Genomic DNA, 25809 nt, shown 5'->3' with positions numbered 1-25809 from the left:
GAAACACAAACTCTGCAGCCACACACACACACACACATAAACTGCAGCTACACGCACACACACACACACACACACACAAACTCTGCAGCTACACACACACACAAACACACACACTCTGAGAGCTGCTCTGAGAGCAGAGATTTCCATAATGCCCAGAATTTAAACAGCTTTAGCCTGTAAATAACAGTAGTGCTATGGAAATCAGTGGTTAAGAAGATAACACATTATTTTAGGTGTTGTTTTGTGCGTTGACGGGTGGTAATAATGTCTTCTATATCTGCACCTGAAATTTCCTGTTACAATCACTTATTTTGCAATGTACAGTATCTGGAGAAAGGAGAGTCATTTGTTTTTGTTTTTTTGTGCTGTATTTTTAGGTCAACAAATTGGAACGGGAAAAAAATCAAGAAATAAGGCAAATTAGAGACCACGAACAGCATAAAAATATTGTCTTGGTGACCGAACTAAAGGCAAAACTTCATGAGGAGAAGATGAAGGAGCTTCAGGCTGTCCGAGAAACCCTGCTGAGACAGCACGAGTCAGAACTCCTCCGGGTTATCAAAATTAAAGATAATGAGAATCAAAGACTGCAAACTGTGGTTAATACCCTACGGGACGGGGTCCCCGATAAGGTGAAAAACGTTCTGTACAATGAGGCAAAGGAAGAGGCCAAAAAATGTTTTGAACTGGAGAAAATCAAAATGCAGCAAGAGATTTGTGAACTTAAAGGAGCTAAAAAGCAAGTGGAAGAGGCCCTGGTGGTGGTTATTCAAGCAGATAAAACAAAGGCTGCAGAAATAAGGAGCATCTATCACCTACACCAAGAGGAAATCACCAAAATTAAGAGGGAATGCGAGAGAGAGATCCGCAGGCTGGTATGTGTGGAAATCAGGTTTCCGTTTTTTAAGCAACCACAAAAGTATGTGTGCTATCTGGTTACCGAACATTTTAGCATGCAAAGGGCAATATTTATTAAGTGGTGCTAAGCGATAATGCACCTTACAGCACATTCATTTGATTGGACTGTAAGGTGCGTTACGGCTTAGCACTGCTCAGTAAGTTTATCCCAAAGTATTTTTACTGTAGCTATTAACACACTTTCTTACCAACACTACATGTCAGTGTATATGATAATGGAGGAAGAGGGCTGTGCTCGTTACAGGCCATACTCTAATATTAAAGGGTAGTAGTACTGAGAGCTGAAAGCAAATTCAGCTTTATTCACTTTCACAGCATATGAAACTTGTCTTCAATCCAGAATCTCTACAAGAGGTAAGTCAGACTTTGATGACACCTACAACAGGTGTATAGAACTGCTTCTAATGGGGCGAAAAGCAGCCGTGATGCTGTTGCTTTTCCAACCATGAACAAACGTGTGTTTAATGATTCTTTGTCCTTTTCTTATTTTACTTGGTACACTCCGTTCAGTTTCTGCAACTCTGTGTGACGATACAGATATTTGCATTATTTTGAGGGTCTCGAGAATCACTCGACATTTCCTTTTTAGTGTAGGAGTATACTGTATAATTGATACATAAAAAATAAACAGTCACTTGGGACTTAACAGAATATTTTTTTTATCATACAGCATTAAGCTAGAAGTACATCATCAATGTATCTATGATATCTATACCAATGTTCCAACTATGATAGTTTGACCATGATCGTCTATTGAATTGATTTTGAACATGTATCCTTTTGCTCATCCATTCTAATCCATGCATCTCCATCTACTCTCATGTGAATTTCTGATATTCATGGGCAATGGGAATATCCCTTTACATTGATACTGTCTGTTAGCTGCTCAGCCACTAAAAGCCTTCATGTTATACAAAACCAGAAGAGGAGTGGATCGCTTGGATCAGAATGACACCTGGGATGCATACAAAGTTAAGTAGACACAATAGACTTGAATATAGAAACTTAATTTATAGAATACATTAAATAGGGCACACATACTAAGTTTTTATTTATTTACAGATTTCAGACCAGAAGAAGGCACATAAAAACAACATCCAGAGCAAAAGGGTGAGCCAGCGTTCTCTACTGTTTCATTCTAATACTAATATATTAGTATTTAATATTATTTTCTCCATTGAGAATTAAGACATTTAACAACAAGCCATATTATCTTAGAACATGACGAGATATTGTTTTTGTCTTCTCAAAGCAGTGGGGACATTTAATTTTGAGTTGGTATTGGATTTGTATGTCACCTCACAAATACTGTATATTTATAAAAATAGGTTTGGTATGTTTTTGTCCTATGTCAAATACGTTCACCTTGATTTGCATAAATGGAAGCATTAAATGAAGCGTTTTATGACCAAGGATTTTATTTATATATACTAAATATATATATATATATATATATATATATATATATATGTGTGTGTGTATATATAACCCTGTTCACATAATGTACCCATGTATTTGTAACAATGTATCTGTCACCATAACTCTGTGCCCAGGGCATACTTGAAAACGAGAGTTAACTCTCAATGTATTATTTCCTGGTAAAACATTTGATAAATAAATAATTTAGGTATAGGAAGTAATTCTACTCTGTACTTAATTACTCTTGTAACTGCTTTTTTGCCTTAAGACAAAACTCCAAAGACTAAACTTCATGACCCTGAGTGTTTTTTGGTTGATACTTACTGTATAACTTTAAGTTTCAGCAAAAAATAATAGAAGTAAAATCCTTTTTAATAGAATTAAATGAATACATGTTTGTTATTTCAAATCCTTAAACAAAAATAACTGCCTTTATTGTTACTGTCATCCAATTAAAAATGTGTCCAGTACTAAATGAAAGTATCTAGTATACAAACGTACTGAATGACGTACACTACCATATGCATTCAAAGCAACGATTCCTAACCAGTGGCATGTGGACCTGCAACCAGTTCTGGATACTTCTATGCTAGTCATAGCAGGCCAGGTAAAATCATCATTGGTGTCTTTTATTTGTTTGTAGAGGTGTGTGCTGTTACCTGATGTGTTTGTATTTGTTGAGTGTCTGCGTACATACAACCACACATTATATCAGTTATGGTGGGTAAAACAGTGACAAAAACCCTCCACTGTACAGTGTACAGTAAATAACAATATCACTTGTGAGCACAATCACATTCAGTCAGACAGGTCTGTGACTTTGCTTTTCATCATTATCTCTTAGCATACAGCGCTTCCGCTGCAGCTACGGATTCTGGGATTCGTGCAAATGAGCACAGTGTGTCACCTGTGTGCACTCACTTAATGTAACTATGTATTTCTCATCATAACTCTGTGCCCAGAACATTCTTGAAAACGAGCATTAACTCTCAATGTATTACTTTCTGGTACAACATTTGATAAATAAATAAATACAGGAGGATTTAGAAATGTGTGGTGCTTTTTGCCTCACTACATTCATGTTCTATTCAACTCCTCGTGAATATAATGTTAATTGGAACTATTCTAAGAGAGCGTGTGTGGTATAATGTACAGTGTGTCTTCAGTGATCCTCTTCCGATAATAGATAAAATGTGCTGCGTGTTATATTGCCCTCGGCAAACTACCCAATGAAGATAAAAGAAACATCTTCCTACAGGAGCCTTATGAAATACAGTGAAGACATCTTCAAACAGATAAGAAAAATATCCTACAGGTCCGTTAGAATTATTTTTATTTAAAAATATTGTTAACTTTCAGCAAATTAAAGTTGCTGAAGACATTTTTCTGTTTGCACTTTTCTTTCTTCTTGTTTTCCTACTGTAGCCCCCTTTCCACGTGTCTAAGGGAAGTACGAGTGCCGAGTACCTGCCTGGCGTACAGGAGGCCCTGATCCTCCGCCACTGGGGCCTGGGGTGATCGCGTTCTCTCTCTGGTGACAGTGCCTCCACCAGGGAGGGATCCTAGCGCAGCTGGATAACCCCTCACAGGAACCAATACAATATATAGATATAGAAATACGCACACAGGTACATACTGTATATAACTGATTTACTACACCACACATATAGAAACACAATACACAGTACCCCACGCCCGGCATGGTTCCAACAAAGTACTGAGGGTGCCCTAGGCACCGAAACACCCGGGTGTCGCACCCAAAGTATATGTGGCGTAGCGCTACCCTCTTTGTGAGACTTGTTGGTGCACGTGGGTACCTTCCTGATCTCTGGCCAGATAAGGGTTAGTGGAGAGGGCTGATCCATCGGCCCGCAGAGTGAGCCCACAAGGCGGGTCGGTCCGGTACTCTCGCGAAGGCGTCCGCCTCATGAGGGGGCTCTCACTGGAGTGTTTCCTTTTAAATGTCTCTGATAATATATGCCTGGGTCTAGTCTCAGACCGCAGGCCGCAGGCCGCGCACACCGCGTGACGTCCGTCACCGGTACACTAACACTCTAGAAGCATCCCTATCTTTGGGCCTTCCCTGCAGCAGCCACAACCTGAAGGGAGTCGGGGCCTAACTGGGACCTAGGGAGAGATCTGGCCTAGTCCAGAGTAGCACTGCTCCCTAGACATTACCTTCTCTTCCTGCATCCATGCTCTGACTGTCACGGTCCTCTTAGCACACCAAATGTAACTATCTTCTCCTCTCTGAACTTGGGAACGCTATTGGCTAACACTGCCCCACGTGGCTGCTGGGACTTGTAGTCCCGTGTGGAGCCTGCCTAATGGCCGCCGCACTCGTGCTTCACTGCACATGCGTGGGGTACTCTCTGCGCATGGGTGAGGATTCAAGATGGCCACCGCCTGTGCCACAGATCTCCCTTAGCCCGTAACCGTTCCCCAGGGTGGCTTCCTTCACCTAGGCCGGGTCCACCCGTATCTCCGGCGGCACCCGGCCAACTCTGCAGGCGTCACCTACCCCACGGACCAGGAGGTAAAGGGGGATCTGGCTACACTACTATCCTTGTTTACTTTACTTTAAACCCCTGTGTTTACTTAAGAAACTAAATGATCAATAACATATCTGTAAATAAGTATTCCCTACATTTAATATGCTTGTTAAGAAGAAAAGAAGAAGGTTTTGCCCCCAAATGTATTTTATTATAAAAACATTGCTTTGAGAATTGCACCTTGTGTACGTTTTGGGGCCATTTAGATTATATGTAGCTGACACCAAGTCTGGCTAACCAGGAAAACCACAAAACAAGAGGACCAACCTTAAAGAAAACTCTCATTTGAAGATGCAAGAACAAAGGGTTTGCACAATAATTACATGATTTCATCATAAATATTCTTCCGTATTTCTGAATTGGCAGCTTTATTGTAGTCATTTTACTATTATTGCATTAAGCTGAAATGATCCATTTACTTGGAGGAGTATCCACATGAAAGAAGAACTGCCCTTTGAAGTGGAAAGCAGAGTTTAAGACCCAGTAGCAGCAAGTGTCAATGTTTCCATTATTAAAAATCTTAGATGTTATCATCTTCCTGGAGCTGGGATTCATTGTGGTCATATTACTCACATGAAAAAGATTGTATTGCAATACTTCCAAAATATATGCAGTACTGCGTGCTCAAAATTTGAAAAAGGCTGCAATTTATTTGGCAGTAAATGGATTGGGGCCCAGTTTAACTAAATGGTGCTAATCTGTAAGGACGGCACCTTATGGCTTATTGCAATGCCTAGACTGTAAGGTGGCTTTTGGCACAGCATAGTTTAGTTAGCCTGGTCCCTAATGCCTTGTAAATAGGAATAATGAGACTGTATTTCATTTTACAGTTTCATTTCCTATACTGTATAAATTATATGGCGCACATTTAAAAATATATATGAAATGTTACCTTGTGATCTCAGTGTTTTTACTTGTGTTTACCAATAAACACATGTGCCTTTCATTTGTTTTACATTGGTTATTGTCTACATACTGTACGCTGGTCTAAGCATGTGAAGACATGGAATAATAACATAGTCTACCTTAGCAACACTGGTCGTCACTACCTGGTCACTGATACATAAGATATGGTGGACCACTCAATCCCAAAGCCCAGGTATGAGAACATCTGTGACAAATTCTAGTTTGATTGAATACTGAAACCTGCAAATATATCTCGTGATTTGTTGAAAAGTAGAAAGTATGTATTTTTCGTGAATCAAAGAAATGATTATGTTGCCTTGTTAATAAAAAAACAAGCTGATACTTAATACAGTATGTATAATAACTTAACTGAAACTCAAATAATAGTCAACCATCCTTGTGATTTAGGACTGGGGGCATCACTAGGAGAGTTAAGAACTATCTTTAAGGACCTCGTGAAAACCTTTTTTCTCTATCTACCAAAATTAAGGTGGTCTCCTAAAAGGGTGATCTTTTACATAGGGGAAACTTGTTCATGATCCTTTGCTCCAGAATTGTAAGCTCTTCAGTGCAATAATTAATTGTGCAGGTTATTAGATGCCAGGGGGGGGGGGCTCAACTCCAGTCCTCAAGCCCCCCAACTGGTCAGGTTTTCAGGATATCCTAGCTTCAGCACAGGTGGCTCAAACAGATGCTCAGTCTTAGACTGAGCCATCTGTGCTGAAGTTGGGACATCCTTAAAATCTGACCTGTTTGGGGGGAAGGGGGGGGGGCTTGGGGACTGGAATTGAGCACCACTGCTATATGCAACAGTGCTCATTCTGTCTGTACTACATAAGCATTTCTGCCCTTTACAAAACCAAGTACAGGCATACCCCGGTTTAAGGACACTCACTTTAAGTACACTCGCGAGTAAGTACATATCGCTCAATTGGAAAACGGCAGCTCACGCATGCGCCTGTCAGCACGTCCTGAACAGCAATACCGGCTCCCTACCTGTACCGAAGCTGTGCACAAGCGGGGAGACTATAGAGCCTGTTACAAATGCGTTATTTACATCAGTTATGCACGTATATGATGATTGCTGTACAGTACATGCATCAATAAGTGGGGAAAAGGTAGTGCTTCACTTTAAGTACATTTTCGCTTTACATACATGCTCCGGTCCCATTGCATACGTTAATGCGGGGTATGCCTGTACACCTTTTATGTGCACAGGAATACATTGTGTAATGAGAAGGAGACAGAGAAGCACCAAACTGATGACTGAAATGGTGGTGGACCCAACAGGACTTGAACCCACAACCACCACTTTGTTAAGCCACAGCTCTGGTAGTGAGAGCTAATGCAACTAATAGAAAGTATAGTTGTCATATCCTACTTTTGATCCAAGAAATATGCAAAAAAATGCACAAAGCAGCGCACTGCCCAGGAACACAAGTGTACAAAAACGTATTCTGGGTCCCCCTTAATGTATATAGAAAAAATACCTATAGACAAAAAATACTAACATATATTTACAGAGCTTATTTTCATACCGAAGCAAAATGGTTTTGTATTCCATTTTACAGTTATTGACGGAAAGGGACAATAAAAACATCACACAACCAGCTCTGGATATCGTAATAAAGTACACAAATATTAAAAGACAATATATAAAGATAATTCATATTGACTATTACCTCATATGTTTTTATTCTAGGTGTCATAACGTTACCTCCTATTGTCATGAGATAACATGTACAGGATGTCAGCTAAACAATTTACCATATATTTAACTAATATCTCAAATTGGAGGATATTCCTCTGAAAATGTATATCATCTAAATCTTCTTGATTAAAAAATGTAATCTCCAAAGGTTGATTATTGGACTTTGCATGTATAGGAAAATATGAAAAAAGAGGAGGGAGGGGAGGGGAGGGGAGAAGGGGGGAAAAAGAATGGAAGAAAAGGGAGAGAGACAGTAAATCAATTCTGATATATGACCATCATATAGGGGTCAATGATAGATTAATTTAAAAAATGACTTAAATTCCACTCAGTATTCAGACCGCAGGGAGAACGGGTCTTTAACATGAAGATCCAATACGCTTCCCTGCGGTCCAATAAATTGAGTGTATCCCCTCTTCGTTCCTTTAATGATACTTTTTCAATGACTCTCACTGTCAGATTACCAGCACCCCCCTGTCTACATTCAGTAAAGTGTTTAGACACGGGGTGCGTGCAATCTAGTTTACCTCCTTGTTTGTCATGTCTGACTGACAATAAATGTATTTTCTATTTTTGTACACCTGTGTCCCTGGGCAGTGCGCTGCTTTGTGCATTTTTTTGCATATTTCTTGGATCGTTTGGAACTTAACCAGCGGCTGGACATGCCCCCAGGAATCCAGTGGGCTCTAGGAGTGGGTAAAACCTTTGAAAGATGTATTCCTAATTACTATGGATCATCATCAGTACTACAATCTGGGGTGAGTTCTGGACTTTATCATACAGTTATTTCTAATGAGGTACAGTGAAGTGTGTTATACATCATTTTTTCTGTTGCCTTCAGGAGATTTATGTTTCCAGTGATTTGATTCACTCACCCAGTAGTTTACCCACTCCACAGTTGAGTCACATCTGTTTTTTCACTATTGATGAACACAAGAATATATTCCAGGACAGTTGGAGCACCCATTACCCCCTATATTGAATATCCTACTTTTGAGCTGCTGACTGCTCCCACATGTAGCTAATTGAGCTATTAGCATATCCCACAGGTATCTCAGGGGTTCTCCACAAGGAACAGTAAACTGTCAACCAGGAAGTGGAAGTGATCTGCTTTTATAGGAAGCCAGGGGAAGAGAGCTATGACTTTGGCCACTATTGCGAAGCTTGGGGTCTACAAGCACTACTAAATCCTTCTCATTCATCCCCATTTAATTTGTAAGTTGTCTGTTTATTCTTGTTTCCCAAATACAGATGCAGTCTCCAATTCTGTCGCTTCTGCCTGGTGCTCCCCGCAATTGAAACCAAGTTGCACCACGCAGTGCAGGTAGGGATACTTAATGGCCCATCGGATTAACACAGCGGGGTCCCTGCGTTTGAATGGGACTCGCGCTGTGTGAATCTTACCGAGCTAGACCTGCAGTAAGGGCCATTCTATAGTGTGTGCGCACACTGTGCCATGCGCATGCGCAGCACTTATAGAATGGCTGGCTAACCACAGCCAATTATAATAGGGCCGTACGCGCGCACGGCAGTGTGCGTGGAACCGGCCGACGGGGGAAGATGAAGAAAATAATGAATTTGCGCCGCTACCACCGCTGTTAATGTATGTGTGTATGTGTATGTATGTGTGTATGTATGTATGTACAAGACGCACACACTGCGCGTGGCAGTTTTAGTTGGCTGAGGTTAGTCAGCCATTCTATAATGGTGCCGCGCACACGGCAGGGAGCGTGGAACCGGCCGACAGGGGAGAAGATGAAAAAAAGAAAATTTGCGCTGCTACCGCCGCTGAAAATGTAAGTATATGTGTGTATATGTGTATATGTGTGTATGTATGTACAATGTTATTAAAAAAATGATTAAAGGATTCATTTATTTGAAAACTTATTTAAACATACACAGTACCTCACTTGTGCACAGTATACACACAAAATGTGTGCGGCACGTGCACGCGCCTTCGCACAGGCACGGCGCACACACGGCATATAACAGCCCAATAAGGGTGAAGAAGCTCCATGACATCATGGCCACGTCCCCCCTGGCGCGATATAGCCATGGGCAGAAGTCACACGCTGAGCAAGCTGGAGCGATGTCTCGGCGCTCGAGAGCAAGTGAGCGTGCATTTACCCTGGCCGAGGTCTAAGGGGTATTTTACCCACTTGGAGTATTTAGGAGTACACCTCATCTAAATGATTGCCTTTCCTCTCTTCATATTCTAATAGATATTAAATAAAACCTGTTTTCTGGCACACACAATTAAAAACAAGGTGAAGCACAGCTGTGACAATGGTGCTAACCATCAGCTGGTTTAGCTCACACTGCTAGAGTTGCAGCCAAGAAAATCAGGGGTTGTGTGTTCTAGTCCTGTTGGGTCTGACACCATTCCAGTCAGTTGGTTGGTGCTTTAGGCTTATTATACAATCTATATAGTTTGGGAGTTATTTTAGGAAGTGTGGGACGAGACACATTTAAATATACTTGCATAGCCATTAGTATATCACTCGGGTGTGCTCCTTTTTCAGCACAGGCATGTCTCCCTAATTTATTAAGGGGATACACACAACTGGTGACTGCTAATTAAATTTAGAAAGGGCTTGTTCCTTCCTTTTTAACAATCCACAGATGGATTCGGATTGAGATTGTCAAAAATTCGCCCGGGAACGGATTTTTCATAACCCCTGGAAAAAAAAATCCGCAATTGCAGATTTCCCTTTTGGAGAGTGATCCGCAAAAATCCGCAGATCAAACAAATTGCCCGATTCGAGACGGATCCAAATTCGACAAAAAAATGTGCCCATCTCTAATTAGAAGTCTGTGACCAGTCTGTAGATGCAATGGTGAATTAAACTTAAATGCAAACCTCATATGCAATAGTGGTGAGATTGATTATGTTTGTGACACCTTATATAAATCCTTCAAACCTATCTCTTGTTAGTATCACATGTTTTATGTCTAATCCCTGGGCTTCAAGGTGCACAGAAGGACAAAAGAAGCCATCAGAGAGCTATATAAGCCTCAACTCTTGGCGGCCGGGGCAGCTCCCTAAGGCAGCTGTGCCAACCAGGTCCATGTAATGAATCAATGGTCTTGATCCTGCCACATGAAGGAGGGAATATAAAAACTCATTTAATCTCATTATTATCCTCTTTGCAGCCAGAAGGATTTTCAGTAAATCACAGAGGCTCTGGCTCAACTGAATCAAGATATCATCTGCAACTGATGATAACAATAATTGGAGTCATTAATTAATACTGACCCCGTATCATTTACCAACCCTGTAAGGTAGTGTGTGCGTTGTCAGAGACGCTTAAAACAGCTACATTTAAATAAAGGACGTCTCAATTTAAATAACTAACACAGCTCTGAAATTATGGATATTTGTGAGTTGCGGGTGAAATAAAATAGATTTTCATTTTTAAAGAAAAGTCTGCCAGGTCTGACTTTGATTAAAGTTGTTTGCTATCAATTGGCTTCAGTTGTTATAATCAATGTTGTAAGTTTCTTACATTTGATGCAGTGGCACTAAAAATAAACATTTTCTTTGCTCTGCATCAAGACATATATATTAGGAGCGTAATCATTGCTATGTTGCAAAGTTGGGAAAAGGCTTGCTTTGATTTTTATGTTCTCCTGAGATTACTTCCAAGAAGCAGACACACAGGCATTACAGGAAGTAACACAACACAACCATTGCAAATAATGTAAGAAGCATCAACAAGGCGTATCATATTATCTCTTAGAGTGAAAGATATATCTCATTGCTAACCAGACATTAAATGTAGAACAGGGGTGGCCAACTCCAGTCCTCAAGGGCCACCAACAGGTCAGGTTTTCAGGATATCCCAGCTTCAGCACAGGTGGTTCAATCATTGGCTTCAACTGAGCCACTGATTGAGCCACCTGTGCTGAAGCAGGGATATCCTGAAAACCTGACCCGTTGGTGGCCCTTGAGGACATGCTTAGTGCTGCAACTGAGCATCTCCAGATGACCCCAAAAGTATTTCATTTTCATGGAAAACAGATTCAATGAAGCTGGGCTCAGATGCTATGTTTGCACTATACACCCGTCCTGCAGATTGTTACTGAGATGAAAAAACAAAGTAATGATACACATAATTAATAAACTGAATTTGAATTTAGTATACTTCGATTATAAAATGTTCTATATGATGGTTTGGGGCTGTTACTTTCATCCGGCAAGTTACTCTGCAATTCTAAAACATGTCGTCCATTTTTTTCCTTTTAAAATGTCTGTTCACCGGTCCTTTGAAACAAACTATTTTAATGACGGCAGTGCAGAATACTGTGTGTGAAAAATGGTAGAAAAAAGTTAAATATCTCTCAACAGCCAGTAATCTGTACTGCACGCCTGTATATGCCTGCTTATACTAAATGTTGCTTGTATCCTGGAAGGTATCAACAATTTCTCATGACACCAAAAAGTTTTTGCATTTTTTCCTAAGCTTACTTTGCATTTTTTCAGGTATAAAAGATTCCCGGAGTTATTGAAGCTTCAGCAAGAATATTGAAAAACTCCTGAAGTAATAGAAAATGATGTTAAAATGTTGTGAACGTCACTGAACAAACATGGGGGGGCATTGAATATCCAAATATATGCTGTTTGTTGATTGTTAGTGTACTACTGTACAGCAAATAAAAATACCACATGTAGTACATTTGCATCGCTCAGACAGGTCTGTAACCTGGTCTTTCCCCATTGTTGTTAGGAAACAGCCCTTCCAGTGCAGCCAGGGATTCTGGGTAATGACATGCAAAGGAGCATTCACAGTGTGCCACTGTTTAGTTCTTGTCCATTATAACATGGACCCCTTATAAGTATATGCCTGCCGTATTACACAGATTTTCAGCACAGCCTGGGTTAAAGAAGTGCATGGCAAGTAAACCTACTCACAGACAGCTGTTTTGAACTTGTGGGTCTCATCAGTGTGTAGATGCATATTGACTATGCAAGTGAAGCTGGTAAGTTTATTAGCAAAGTTTGCCGTTTTCCTTTTAGAAATGTTCAAACATCTAAATGTTACCACTTTCACATAAGCACATAAAGGTTTCACCTATCTCCAGTCATATACTCTGAGCTTATTTCTCTGTGAGAGTAATGGGTGACTGCTGCTAAGTGGCATCTTGACTTTAAAGACCTCTGCATTTGCTTAATAAGGTATGAAGCACATCCAAAAGTCAAAGTGTGACAAAGTTCTCAGGATATACCAAAGCCAGTATAACCAGCTTCACGCTGATGAGATCCAAAAGGTCAGCTTATAGGGGTCTATGTTAAAATGGATTTGAAGCAAAAAGGTGATACTGTGTGTTCATTTGCATATCATTACCCAGAATCCCTGGCTGCAGTGGAAGCATTGTTTTCTAGCAGATAATGCTGAAAAGCAGGGTTGCAGACCTGTCTGAGACACGTGAATGTGCTCACAAGTGGTATTTTTATTTGCATGATATACCAATATTTTAAAATGATAAATCTAAAAAAGCCATTTATTTATTTTCTTACATATTTATCTAGAATAATCTCTCCCCCTTTGTGGTTATAGCATACATATACTGTATGTAGCATACTGTAAATCTTTTGAAAATGGCATCGAACCAGCTGTGCTGCTTGATAGGGTTGCCAGGTGTTCGGTATTGAACTGGATTGTCCTGTGTTTGGACACTCTGTCCAGTAAAAAATGAGAGGTACTGTAATACTGGACATGTTGTGCCCGGTATTTTCCTCCCCAGACATAGTGACCTGACGCACCTTTCACCATTGAGTGCAGTATTTTTGGAGACGCCACCTGGCACCCCTACTTGTTGAATAGAAATCGACTTATGAAATGAGGCATAGCATTACTACATTTTAATTGCACTTTGACCAATGAGCGCATTATCATTTTATTGCAAGTCCCACAATATCCCTCAGTATAATAGAAGATGCAATGCACCCATGAGTTGCATACTCCTCTAGCAATAAATGGTTAACATTTTATGAAAGTTACACTCCCTCTTTCCTGGTATCTAATAGCAACCACCACAAACCTTTCTGCTGCTCACAAGTGATTGTATTTTGTTCTCCTTGTAGATGGATGAGATAAAATTAAAAGACAGAGCAGTCTACATGCTGGAAAGAGAGTTAGGGGTGCAAGCCGGGCATTCTCAGAGACTCCAACTCCTAAAGGAGGCTTTGGATGAACAACTTGTCCAGTTCAAAGAGTCTGATCGCCATCTGAGTAGCCCCAAACGGGAACTTCCTTATGCAAGTGGTGCAGGAGACGCTTCAGATCATTCAGGAAGCCCTGTAAGAATTTTAACCTGGTCTTTGCCTGAAAAGTTCAAACAAACTATTGGTGACTGAATAAGGAACCTTTCACTTAGCAAATATGAAGGCCATGAACATTTATTTAATAAGTGTTCCATTCAACACAATCTTTAATTGCCACAATATATTTATATACTAGCTGTACCCGGCATAACATACAGTACACCTATCTAGCAGATCTTAAAAGGTTATTAATGAAACATTACTTTTTGTTTTCACCCCTCCCTGTGATGCCTTGCTGTGTTGTGTCCCCTCTTCCCCACTTTACACTCTCCTCCATCATGCCCTGCTTCTCTTTGCATGCTCTCCTCCCCTCTCTTTGCACTCCCTGCCTTACTGTGTCTGGTCCTCTCTGTGCACACTACACTCCCACCTGTCCTACTCATCTAATTTGTCTCCTCCTCTCCTTGCTGTCACTTGGTTTCTTCCTCCTACTCACCTTGCTGTCTCTCCTCTCTTTGCACTCCCTTCTGCCCCATGAGCACATTGCTCTCCATTCCCTCCTCTTCGTCATCCATCTGTCTCCTCCTCTCCTTGCTGTCTCCTCCTCTCCTTGCTGTCTCTCTTTCTCTCTGTGTGTCCTCTCCCCTCCTTGCTGTCTTTCTTCCCCTCCTTGCTGTCTTTGTCTTTGTCTCCTCCCCTCCTTGCTGTCTCTCTCTCTGACTCCTCCCGTCCTTGCTTCCTCTCCTTCCCTACTGCTGTCTCTCTCTCTCTGTCTCCTCCTCTCCTTGCTGTCTCTCGCTCTCTGTCTCCTCTCCCCTCCTTGCTGTCTCTCTTTCCGTCTCCTCTCCTTGAGGAAGTATTGCGGTGGTTGCAGACATCCTTTATATATTATATAGCTTTATATATATATTTTTTTTTTTGTTTGTTTGTTTTGTTTTTATTATTGAAAGTAGATTTTTTAATCAATGTGCTTTGATAAACCCACTCTTTGTTATTAATTTTGCCATGTGCCATGAGCCTGTGATGCTGACATTGCTTATATTAAACATATTTCCTTATATGAAATTCTTCCAATGCATTTCATCTCTATCTAAGAAGAAATAGCAAAGTGTTATTTCAGCGCTGCTTGAACTTGTGTATTTTCATATTCAACATGCTAAGTGCTTTTGAGTGGTGATTCAGAGATGAAACTAAAGATCTTTACAATGGATTCCAATTATAAAAACTCTTTGGGGCTATTTATAGTAGTTCAATTTAGTAACAAAGAAAAGGGAACTAACCCAAAATCCCCCTGGGTTAGATGGCACTCTGGGGTCTCATAATACATAATACTAAAATAAATATATCTGATTAGACAAAAGGATTAGTAAAAAGATATGGCTAACTAATAATACTTAATAATCAAGTTGGGTATAGATAGAGAGATACAGTATATAATCCTAGTGTGGGCGTATTTTCGCATTGATTATCACTCCTTTGTGCATATTGCCTATTATCTCCCATACAAATCGTGCTACATCCACTTATGTAGATCTCAAATCTATCTCTTTACAATAAAAACGTCAGTTCTTAGCTTATTCTAAACACAATCTTGTAGTCAGGCATATTGCTCAGGTCGGGATAGCCAAGGAGTGGACGCTGCAGGCCGCCTCTCAGTGTCTGCCTATAAAATAATATTAGATTGACTTTACAAAACATCTGTCACTCACTTTGCGCTACTTAAAAACTTCTTCTTAAAAGTGGAATCCACTGTACTAAACTCTGTTACTCTCTCTCATACTATGCAATGCTTTCTTTCTGCCAGATTAGTATTGTATTTGCATAGATGTCATGTGCTTTTTCCCTTTGTTTGCTAATGAAATGGAACCATGTAAATGAAAACAATCCAAATTTAAAAAAATGTAATCGTTGCTCTTCACTAAGATTTATTTTACAGTATTTCTCATTTAAATTGTTGTTTAATTTAAACAAAATAACCAGAGTAGTTCAATTGTTAACCTAAATCCTCTCCTGCACCAGTTATATGATGGGTACCTTTCTCTTAGCTTCATATGGGGCACGAGCATCCAATGGCTTCTTTGAACAAACTACAGTGCCAGATACCTTTACAATGTTTAGCTAAGTAACTACATATAAAAAAAATACAAAATATATAGTCATTTTATGCTATTGGTTTCAAAGTCATTTTTTGCACAATAAAGCACTTAGTCTGGGATCAAAGTTCAACAGAGGCAACTTCTAATGATTATTTAAGATTATTTTCGCATTGCAGAGTAGGGAAGCATTTGACTGAGTAATTTGGTATAATAGCATACCATCAGCACTGTATATATACCTCCTTTCTGGGGTTAATCCTGCTTAGTTTTGCAACTGCAGAATGACCTTCAAATGACCTTCATGTTTTCTTTTTTATATTTTAAAGGTGGTGGCTTCTTTGTGCTTTCATGTACTCATGCATCCTTCTCTTCCTGCTGCCTTACATGTTGTTTTAATTTGCTCACATTAAGGATCTCTCGTTGTGGTCATTCTTAAGGAGCCTTCTGAATCATCGCCCTTGCTGGATCCCCTCTTCATTTGCTTTGAATTTGCAGTTATCTGCAGTTATTTGCAGTTGATCTTTGTTTTAGGAACAGCAGTTGGATGAAAAGGATGCACGTCGTTTCCAACTTAAAATTGCTGAATTAAGTGCAATTATTCGGAAACTGGAAGACCGCAATGCTTTACTGTCTGAAGAGAGAAATGAACTTGTAAGTTTACAGTGAATATTATTTGTACTGTATGTCTTCGGGTTAATACATCAAAACAGCAGTTAAAGGGAAGACTCCCAAACCGTGAAATTGAATATGAGAAACTATTGTGATTATGACAATATATACACATTATAGCCCCCATTGCTCATTCACTTTAAGGGAAGGATTAATACAGTATATGCCATACTTACACTTAGCAGAACTGATTACATATAGTGTCCATTCCTCTAGCCCAGGCCTGGACAACCCCAGTCCTCGAAGGCCGCAAACAGGCCCGGTTTTCAGGATATCCTTACTTCAGCACAGCTAGCTCAATTAGTTGCTCAGTTATACTGAGCCACTAATTGAGTCAGCTGTGCTGAAGTAGGGATATCCTGAAAACCGGGCCTGTTTGCGGCCCTCGAGGACTGGAGTTGTGCAGGCCTGCTCTAGCCAATATTTGACATAATAGCCAAAAGGAGAAGTCTTAGGCTAGGATTCATTTAACTCCAATAAAGGAGTAATGGCACTTGATCCTGTGTTAATTGCCATAGTCTTGAATGGCAATTATCATGGAATCGAGTTCCAACAACCCTTATTGGTGCTTAGTACTGTAAATCTCCTTTGCATGTCTATTTACATTTGAACTTGCTCGGGGCTTAAAAAAGACATTTAAGGCATCACTGAGAGGTATACTTACTGTAGCATTGTCTGGAGTCAATGATGTTTCTTGGGCCAGCGAGTAGATTTTACCCCCCCCCCCCCCCTGACTCCTGCACAGTTTTGCATTATAAAACGGCATGGAGGTTTTCATACAAACAAATCAAAGTTGCCGTTTTGATTTTCAGTTTATAACAAAAAAAACAAGTAAAGCTACAATTTGGAATATTGCCAGAAAGGTTTTTGAGGAAAAGAATAAGAATAGAAAATAATTTCAATGTATTCATAATAATCACTAAATATGCATTTACTTAGTAGAGAGCAAAATCATTGCTAATGATAATAGAAAATAGCAACACTTTTATATACACATTTGGTGCATAAAAGTAGACTTTTTTGATATGCTGCAGCTTAAAAGGGAATTGCTGTAAAGCGCAGAAAAGCTTTCACAGTAAAGCAGTCTGAGAATGACATAAAATATCATGGATTGCAGCTTCAAAACAGAAAAATGATTAAATAGCTTTGCACTAAACTAGCAAAAAGTATGCACTTGAATAATTGTTACATTGTAGCTGCTTTTGTACACTGCAAACAGAATTGATCAAACGTCCTTCCAGCTTAAACTCTTCAGACTATGTTCTCCATACCCCGCCAGAACTGCAAAACCAATTGCTAAATAAAGTCAGAAACTAGATTTAATAGATATTTACAGCCTTATGGAGTTCGAAGTTTATTTCTACGATTAAATGCATTCTGAAAGGCTAACAACAAATCAAGACAGACAGATAGCATCATAAGCAAACGCTGTAGCTTCAAATGTTTCAGTATCATTCGTGCAATGTTGGGCCTTATTATAAAGCTTTACATTTTGAGTTACAGAATGTATAATAAATTCGGACTTATTTCTCGTAAAACATATATATATATATATATATATATATATCTTTTTTCATTCCAGCTAAAACGTCTGAGAGAGGCAGAAAGCCAATATAAACCTATTCTGGACAAAAATAAACGCCTCAGTAGGAAGAATGATGAAATGTCCCATTCCTTACGCCGAATGGAAAATAAACTAAAGTTTTTAACACAGGAGAACATAGAAATGGTAGGTGTACTCGTATTACTGATACTGGGGCGCTCAACTCCAGTCCTCAAGCCCCCTCAATAGGTCAGGTTTTCAGGATATCCCAGCTTCAGCACAGGTGGCTCAATCAGAGGCTCAGTCAAAGAGCATCTGTTTCGACTGAGCCTCTGAGCCACCTGTGCTGAAGCAGGGACTCATTGAGCCACCTGTGCTGATGCTGGGATATCCTGAAAACATAAGCTGCTGGGGGAGGAGGGCCTGAGGACTGGAGTTGAGAACCCGTGTACTCATATAAAGCAGAGTGTGTATTCAAGTGAATTGGCCATAATGTGTCTCACAGCACAGGATGGTGTCTAATGTCAAAGCACTGATTAGTAGATATGGCCCTAATCATTTTTTTTCCCCCATTGATGTAGAGACAAAAAGTTGGTACCAATAGGAGACCAAGCTCCTTGAATGATCTGGACCAAAGTCAAGAAGAGAGAGAAGTTGAATTTCTGAGACTTCAAATAAATGAACAGCAAATTATTATTGATGAATTTTCTAAGGTAAGAAACAAACCCGGGTTTAAAAACATGTTACTGTCACATAGAAATTGCCACCTTCACATCCTCTGACTATTGCAAATAAGTTGAGTAGTCTATCCATGTGATGTACTAAAAGAGTTAGTGCTACTTCTCTAAAATATCTGGGATGTAACTAAACTCATGAATGAGAATTGGGAGTTGAAGTTGCTTTCAGTTTCATGAGAAACCACCCCCCCCCCCCCCAACTAGTATGCATTTAAATACAAGCTTTTATATTTCACTTTTCCTAGACTCTTGAAACTACCGGCTATGTAAGGAGTGTAATTGTAAGTATCAGTTGTACATGTGCTGTACTTTTTTAAAAAGTTAATTAAAATTCCTTTTATTTTATTGCACTGGAATAATGACTCACATTACAATAAAAAAGCACATCACACACACTACACACAGGGAATGTCATGGTACAAAGTAGTTCCTTGTTTGAGGCTGACTTGGTAGTGACCTTGTGTGTGATTAAGATCATTGATTACTGTACATCATCATTTTTTCCCTTGGATAAAGGAATGTATTAGAGGCTATTGTAGGAACATCTCCTTTAGTTAGAACACACAAATAGGCCTCATACTGTACATCCTGCTGTGCCACATCCTGATGTCACTCTGTTTCATTAGCAATGATACTGCTACTGAATGCATTTTAGGAAACCTGCACTGGATGTTGAGGGAATCTGCTCGGTGTTCATACCTCATCACATATGGTGGACAACATTATTCTCAGGCGGACCAACAAATGGGCATCATTGGGGCTACTGTCTTCCGCGTCGATGCCGTAGGGGGGGCAGAAGTGCAGTGGCGGGGACGGTGGCAGTCTGTGAGGAGCGGGCAGGGTACCAGGACCCAGAACTTCTGCCTTCCCCTCCCCCCGTGTCAGTGGTCCTGTCAACCTCCCCTCTCTTTCTCTTATACCACCACCTCTCTTTCTCTCACCTCTTTGCTTTCACCCCTCTTTATTTCTCTCTCACCCTCCCTCATATACTTTTCTCCCCCCACTCATTGTCCCCCTCTCTCCTCCTTTCTGTCGCTAACTCCCTCTTCTCAATCTCCCCTCCTCTCACTCACAAACCTCCTGTAGCGCTGCTGCCCCCTCTCTCCCCCCCCCTCTGGGAGATTGTCTGGCTACCAGGTGTGAGTTGGTGCATGGTACCTGTAGGCTGCAGGAGATCTGAGGGTCTGCGATGTTGTGGGGATAACAGGACAGGCTTTTGGATGTCAGGCTTCATTCCTCTCTTGGTGCAAGCGCCTCCATCCACTGCAGGCTCCAGCATAGCTGGAGACAGGCCCCACAGTGGAACTCCTCATTCATACTCTCCCCCCCCCCCCAATAGACTGTAGACTTAGGCAGGGAATATATGTAAAACAGGGCCTTCTTTATTCACATCCACTGCAGATAGTAATACAGCAAATGCATTCTTCAGTCACAGGCCCCCTGCTTCTGGATGATACCTAGGCCAGATATCAACCTTGAGACCTGGGGTTTCAATCCCAAGCACGTCTCAATCCCAAGGGGGAGAGGCTCAGACTCACTATAATTTAGAACTGCCTCTTCCTTAGTGCAAAAGGGGAGGGCACAAGGTCTGCACCCGGATTGGGCAACACACAGATCCTGTTACACCTCCACTTCTGCCACTCAAGGAAGCTGCAAAAGGAGGGGTAAGCCCAAGATAGGGGGCCTGACACAGCCTGTTTCTATCAGCACTTACGTGACAGGGGGCAGACTGGTTGCCACCAGGTATGACTATACTCCATTTCTCAATTCCTCCCTCACGATTCCTATCATCTCACTCACAATTTCCCCCTCCCCCTTTACTATCCTCCCACCTCACAATTATTTCTCTCGCCCACCTACAATTTTACCCCTCAATCACAATTTTACTCCCTCCCCTCACTATTTTACCTTGTGGGAGCAGTGGCACAGGATCCTCCGGGGATCAGCCTCTTCTCACACTGGCTCATGCCAAAATATGGACCCGCCCAGAAGTCGAGCCTAACTTCCGAATCTTCCACGAGGCCCCAGCTGCCCTCCGATCCTGCTGCAGAAGGCCGCTCCGTCCTCATACAGGTTGGGCACGGACTGGCGTGAGAAGAGGCTGATCCCTGGAGGATCACGCGGGCCAACTCAAATACCACCCCTGGCACATCTTATGCATTGACCATGACCCCTTGCAGACGCACTTACCATAACACCCTCTTACTGTCTCTACAAGTTTACCCTACTTACCACTTGGACTGTAAGCTCTTCGGGGACGGGACTCCCTTTCCTAATGTTACTTTTATGTCTCAAGCGCTTATTACCATTGTGTTATATTATGTCCCGTGTATTACTGCTGTGAAGCGCTATGCACATAGATGACAGTATATAAATAAAGATATACACACATCTTGCCAGTGGGCAGGAATAATCTACACATGTCAGAACATAGAAAGCTGCAACTTCCCCCTGTATTTTAATGCAGAGGAGGTTTGTGCAAATTCCACTTACAAATGTGTTCAACCTATTTCTGCAGGACCGGGACAAGCTTTTAAGGATCAGAAAGCAAAGGAAGAAAATGACAAAACTCCCTAAGGTAAAATAAAAAAAGAACATTCCAGTTTTCAAGTTATTGTGGTATTTGCTCCGGACAAAGGATTTAGTTTAGGACAACTCTTATTTAATGTTAAAAGTCTGATGCTCCACTGGGCATTGCAGTACAAATATACTGCATCATTTCTTTCTATTTTAGCTTACCCAAACTTCATATGCACACAAATCGTTTTGCCACAAAACCCTATACATTAACAAATTTGCAAGAGATAATGTTTTGTTTTTTTTTGTAATTCCAGAAAATCTCATTTTGTTCGCGTCCTGAAGCTTCTAAAGAGGATTGGATAATAAACAGTTTTTTTTTTACTGCTCTTTAAATCCTGTCATCTTAATTTCAACATGAATACATTTAGCATAGCTTAGTGAAAAAAAACGGCAATCCACTTCTTATTTTGAATAATCCTTTCTTTCTTTTAAGTATAACATTTATACGTTTCCTGAAGAATGCTCTAAACCAGGACTTATACACCAATTTGGTGGGTGGATAAGGTCATTATTTAAAGGAGCTTTATATGTTCTGACACAAATTAAGTTATACTGAGAAAATGATAGAGAGGACTTTATACATTGCAGCTCTGTGTGACAGCCGTTGGAAAAAACGTATAATAATTATTACCAGAACTCTCCTATTAACTCACTAGGTAACGACTCACGCTGGATATTATACTATCCTGATAAATTATTTCTGATCACAATTTGTGTTGGAATCAGGGGTGTAGCAAAAGCCCGGGGGGCCCACTCTCACCAAGACCTGTCGGCGGCAAATTGGGGAGATGCAGTAGGAAGGAAGGGAAATCCTTCCTCTGCAGGTGGGCGGGGCCTGGGTCAGGGGGCGGGGATGTAGCAGAGAGGGGAAATTCCTTCCTCTGCAGAGCCTCTGTAGGTGGGTGGGGCCTAGGTCAGGGGGCGGGGCCTCAAGTAGAGCAGCGTGCTGGAGCTTGAGAGACAGGCTGGGAAAGGTGAGAAGTAGGGGAAGGGTTACATCACAGGGGTAAAAACAGACATGAAAGGGAAGAATACGGAAAAGAAGAGACACAAAGAGAAAATTAAGTACAAGAGAGAAATACATAAGAGGAAAGAGAGACAGAGAGAGAGAGAAATAGAGAAAGAGAGAGAGAGCAACAAAGAGAGAGAGAGAGAGAGAGAGCAACAAAGAGAGAGAGAGAGAGAGCAACAAAGAGAGAGAGAGAGCAACAAAGAGAGAGAGCAACAAAGAGAGAGAGAGAGAGCAACAAAGAGAGAGAGAGAGCAACAAAGAGAGAGAGCAACAAAGAGAGAGAGAGAGAGCAACAAAGAGAGAGAGAGCAAATAAGAGAGAGCAACAGAGAGAAAGAGAGCGACAGAGAGAGAGCAGCAGCAAAGAGAGGGAGAGAGAGCAGCAAAGAGAGAGGAGACATGAGGGAGAGAAGAGAGAGTAGGAGACATGAGGGAGAGAAGAGAGAGTAGGAGACATGAGGGGGAGAAGAGAGAGTAGGAGACATGAGGGGGAGAAGAGAGAGTAGGAGACATGAGGGGGAGAATAGAGAGTAGGAGACATGAGGGGTAGAATAGAGAGTAGGAGACATGAGGGGTAGAATAGAGAGTAGGAGACATGAGGGGTAGAATAGAGAGTAGGAGACATGAGGGGTAGAATAGAGAGTAGGAGACATGAGGGGGAGAAGAGAGAGTAGGAGACATGAGGGGGAGAAGAGAGAGTAGGAGTCATGAGGTGGAGAAGAGAGAGTAGGAGACATGAGGGGGAGAAGAGAGAGTAGGAGACATGAGGGGGAGAAGAGAGAGTAGGAGACAAGAGGGGGAGAAGAGAGAGTAGGAGACATGAGGGGGAGAAGAAAGAGTAGGAGACATGAGGGGGAGAAGAGAGAGTAGGAGACATGAGGGGGAGAAGAGAGAGTAGGAGACATTAGGGGGAGAAGAGAGAGAAGATAAAAAGATGCTGGGAAAAGAAACCTCAGGTTGTTAGAGAGAGGATGACGGGGAAATATATGGGGGATTAAATAAAGAGAATGGCATGTGTGAGAGAAGAGGGAGGTAAAAAGACATGAGAGGGAAATAAGATAAACACAGAGAGAATGAGATGAGCAGTGTAAGAAGAGAGAGTTGGTGGGGGGGAGAAAGTAATGCTGGCGGTGGTCTTGAGACATGCTGGGGAGGGGAGAGGAAAGAGAAACATGATGTGGGGGGAGGAGATGAAGATTCTGTGTGGGAAGAAAAGAGAAAGCTGTGCCGGGGGGGAAGGAGAGAGAAATGCTGGGGGGGTGGAGGGGGGAGAGGTGAGAGAGATGCTGGGGGGAGAGGATAGAGATGCTGGGGGGAGAGAGATGCTGGGGGGGAATGAGAGAGACATGCTGGGGAGAGGAGAGAGACATGCTGGGGGAAGAGAGGAGAGAAAGAGATGATGAGGAGGAGGGGGAGAGATGAGGGGGAGGGATGAGGAGGAGGGGGAGAGATGATGATGAGGAGGAGGGGAAGGGATGATGAGGAGGTTGAGGGATGATGAGGAGGCGGGAGAGAGAGAAGAGGAGGAGGAGGGGGGGGGGAGGAAATATGAGAGAGAGGATCATGGACAGGATGGGGGAGGGAGAAAAAAAATCACAATCAGAATTAATATTAATGGGGCCCTGAATTTTTTTGCCCGGGGGCCCGCGCATGTCTAGCTACACCACTAGTTGGAATATGCAGTTCAAATGTCTGATAGTCAACTCATAGTTATCGTTAGAGATGGGTGAACCAGTCCAAATCCGTTTCCCGGAATCTCCCGAGTTTGCCTTCCAAAATCCGCTCTGCAGCGTAAAATCCGCCGATGGATTGTTACATTTTCAATCCGTGCGAATTAATCCAAAACCACCATTGAATACAATCCGCTAACGGATTTTAACAATCTAATCCACTGATTCCACGTGCGGATTGCCGAATCTGCAGATTGGATTCTAAAAATCCATCAGCGGATGGCGGAGACAGTGGATGGATTGTTGGTGTTAAAAAAAAAATCCACAAAGGCCAAATCACCATTTTTACACTGATCTGCAGATCAAAGGAGCCGGCAGATCCGAGGCAGATCCAAACACGCTAAAACCAATTCGCCCATCTCTAGTTATTGTAGCATTTCACATAATGTGTTTGTATTATGTTACAGCGTGCTTTTACATTGAATATGCCTTCTTCAGTTCTTCTCCCATAATGTGTCTTCTCCCATTCTTCTTACACACACACTACCTTCTTGTCACCAAGCCGGTCGTAGAGACATTTTTTGGGTATGATGAAGAAGCTTCACTGGATTCAGATGGTTCTTCAATCTCGTACCAAACTGACAGAACAGATTGTACGCCCTGCACTCCAGAAGAGGACCTGGACGAGGTATATCCATTCAGTGGTACATGAAATGTTGATAAGACTTGGATGCAGCTTCAAGGCATATGGTAGTTGTACATGTATAGCAACACATTGAAATAAGGCTCATCTATTAAAGTCCCCCTAGCACAAGGGCAGCCAACTCCAGTCCTGATGGGCCACCAGCAGGTCAGCTTTTCAGGATATCCCTGCTTCAGCACAGGTGGCTCAATCAGTGGCTCAGTCAACGACTGATTGAAACAGCAATATCCTAAAAATGTCACCTGTTGGTGGCCCTTGAGGACTGGAGTTGGCCGCCCCGCCCAAGTGCATAACTGATTAAAATAGCACCATGAATCTGACTCTTTTTTTGCAGCAGGAATGCACCAAAAAAAGATGTAATCTGTGACTCTTATTTTCTGTCAAACAATGAAACATGTCCATGAAAAACATTGAAATAAAGTGTGAGAGAGAGAGAGAGCTAAAGGACTCATTTTAGACAGCAGTTGTTATACAGAATAATTGTAAACTCATTAAGGAGTTACCTAAATGTAAGAGTAAAATAATTGTACAATAAATGGGTCTTGATCATATTGAGATAAATAAAAAATGCAATCTAAAGTTCTGGCTCTTCTAACTTTCAGTGTATTGGTGGGCCTGTTTAATACATTATTTTACTATGTTATCTTGACAAAAAATTAATTAACCATCAGTTACATCAGGGGAGCGCAAACTGGGGGGCGCAAGATTTTTGGGGGGGGGTGCGGCGCTTTCAAAGGCCCACATTTAAATGAAATGCCGGGGACCGCGCGAGGCCTCTGTAAGTATCTCTTGCCTTGACTCAGATGACGCGTTGCTATGTAGCAACGCGGTGTCAAATGCCGCCGCACGTCACGTGATGTCACGTTATGTGACCCCAACGGTGTCATTTGACACTGTAGGAAGGTGGGGGGGGCGAACACGGAGGTAGTGCTGGCAGGAGGGCACAGTGCCATAAGATTGCGCACTCCTGAGTTACATGAGATATAATCTTCTCTTTGGGTGACTGATTGCAATTAAAAGTGTAAGCAG

At 41.5% G+C, this 25809-nt stretch overlaps 1 protein-coding gene across 7 annotated transcripts in view; it reads left to right on the top strand.

The window, feature by feature from the left end:
* Positions 1-25809, top strand: part of JAKMIP3 (Janus kinase and microtubule interacting protein 3) — a 103582-nt gene that overhangs the window by 36834 nt on the left and 40939 nt on the right. For 3 of the 7 annotated variants that reach the window (XM_075612195.1, XM_075612197.1, XM_075612196.1), the window contains exons 4-12: positions 378-875; positions 1981-2028; positions 13592-13807; positions 16399-16518; positions 18119-18265; positions 18661-18792; positions 19062-19097; positions 21335-21394; positions 24640-24765. In XM_075612195.1, the coding sequence (XP_075468310.1) occupies positions 378-875; positions 1981-2028; positions 13592-13807; positions 16399-16518; positions 18119-18265; positions 18661-18792; positions 19062-19097; positions 21335-21394; positions 24640-24765 (1383 nt within the window). The remainder of the gene's footprint in view (positions 1-377; positions 876-1980; positions 2029-13591; positions 13808-16398; positions 16519-18118; positions 18266-18660; positions 18793-19061; positions 19098-21334; positions 21395-24639; positions 24766-25809) is intronic. The other 4 variants (XM_075612199.1, XM_075612198.1, XM_075612202.1 and 1 more) reach the window with 2 other exon arrangements.

Source organism: Ascaphus truei, chromosome 8 (assembly GCF_040206685.1).
Source record: "Ascaphus truei isolate aAscTru1 chromosome 8, aAscTru1.hap1, whole genome shotgun sequence".
NCBI lineage: Eukaryota > Metazoa > Chordata > Amphibia > Anura > Ascaphidae > Ascaphus > Ascaphus truei.
Note: the sequence above shows the minus strand (reverse complement) of the source record. Positions and strands in the feature narration are given on the sequence as shown.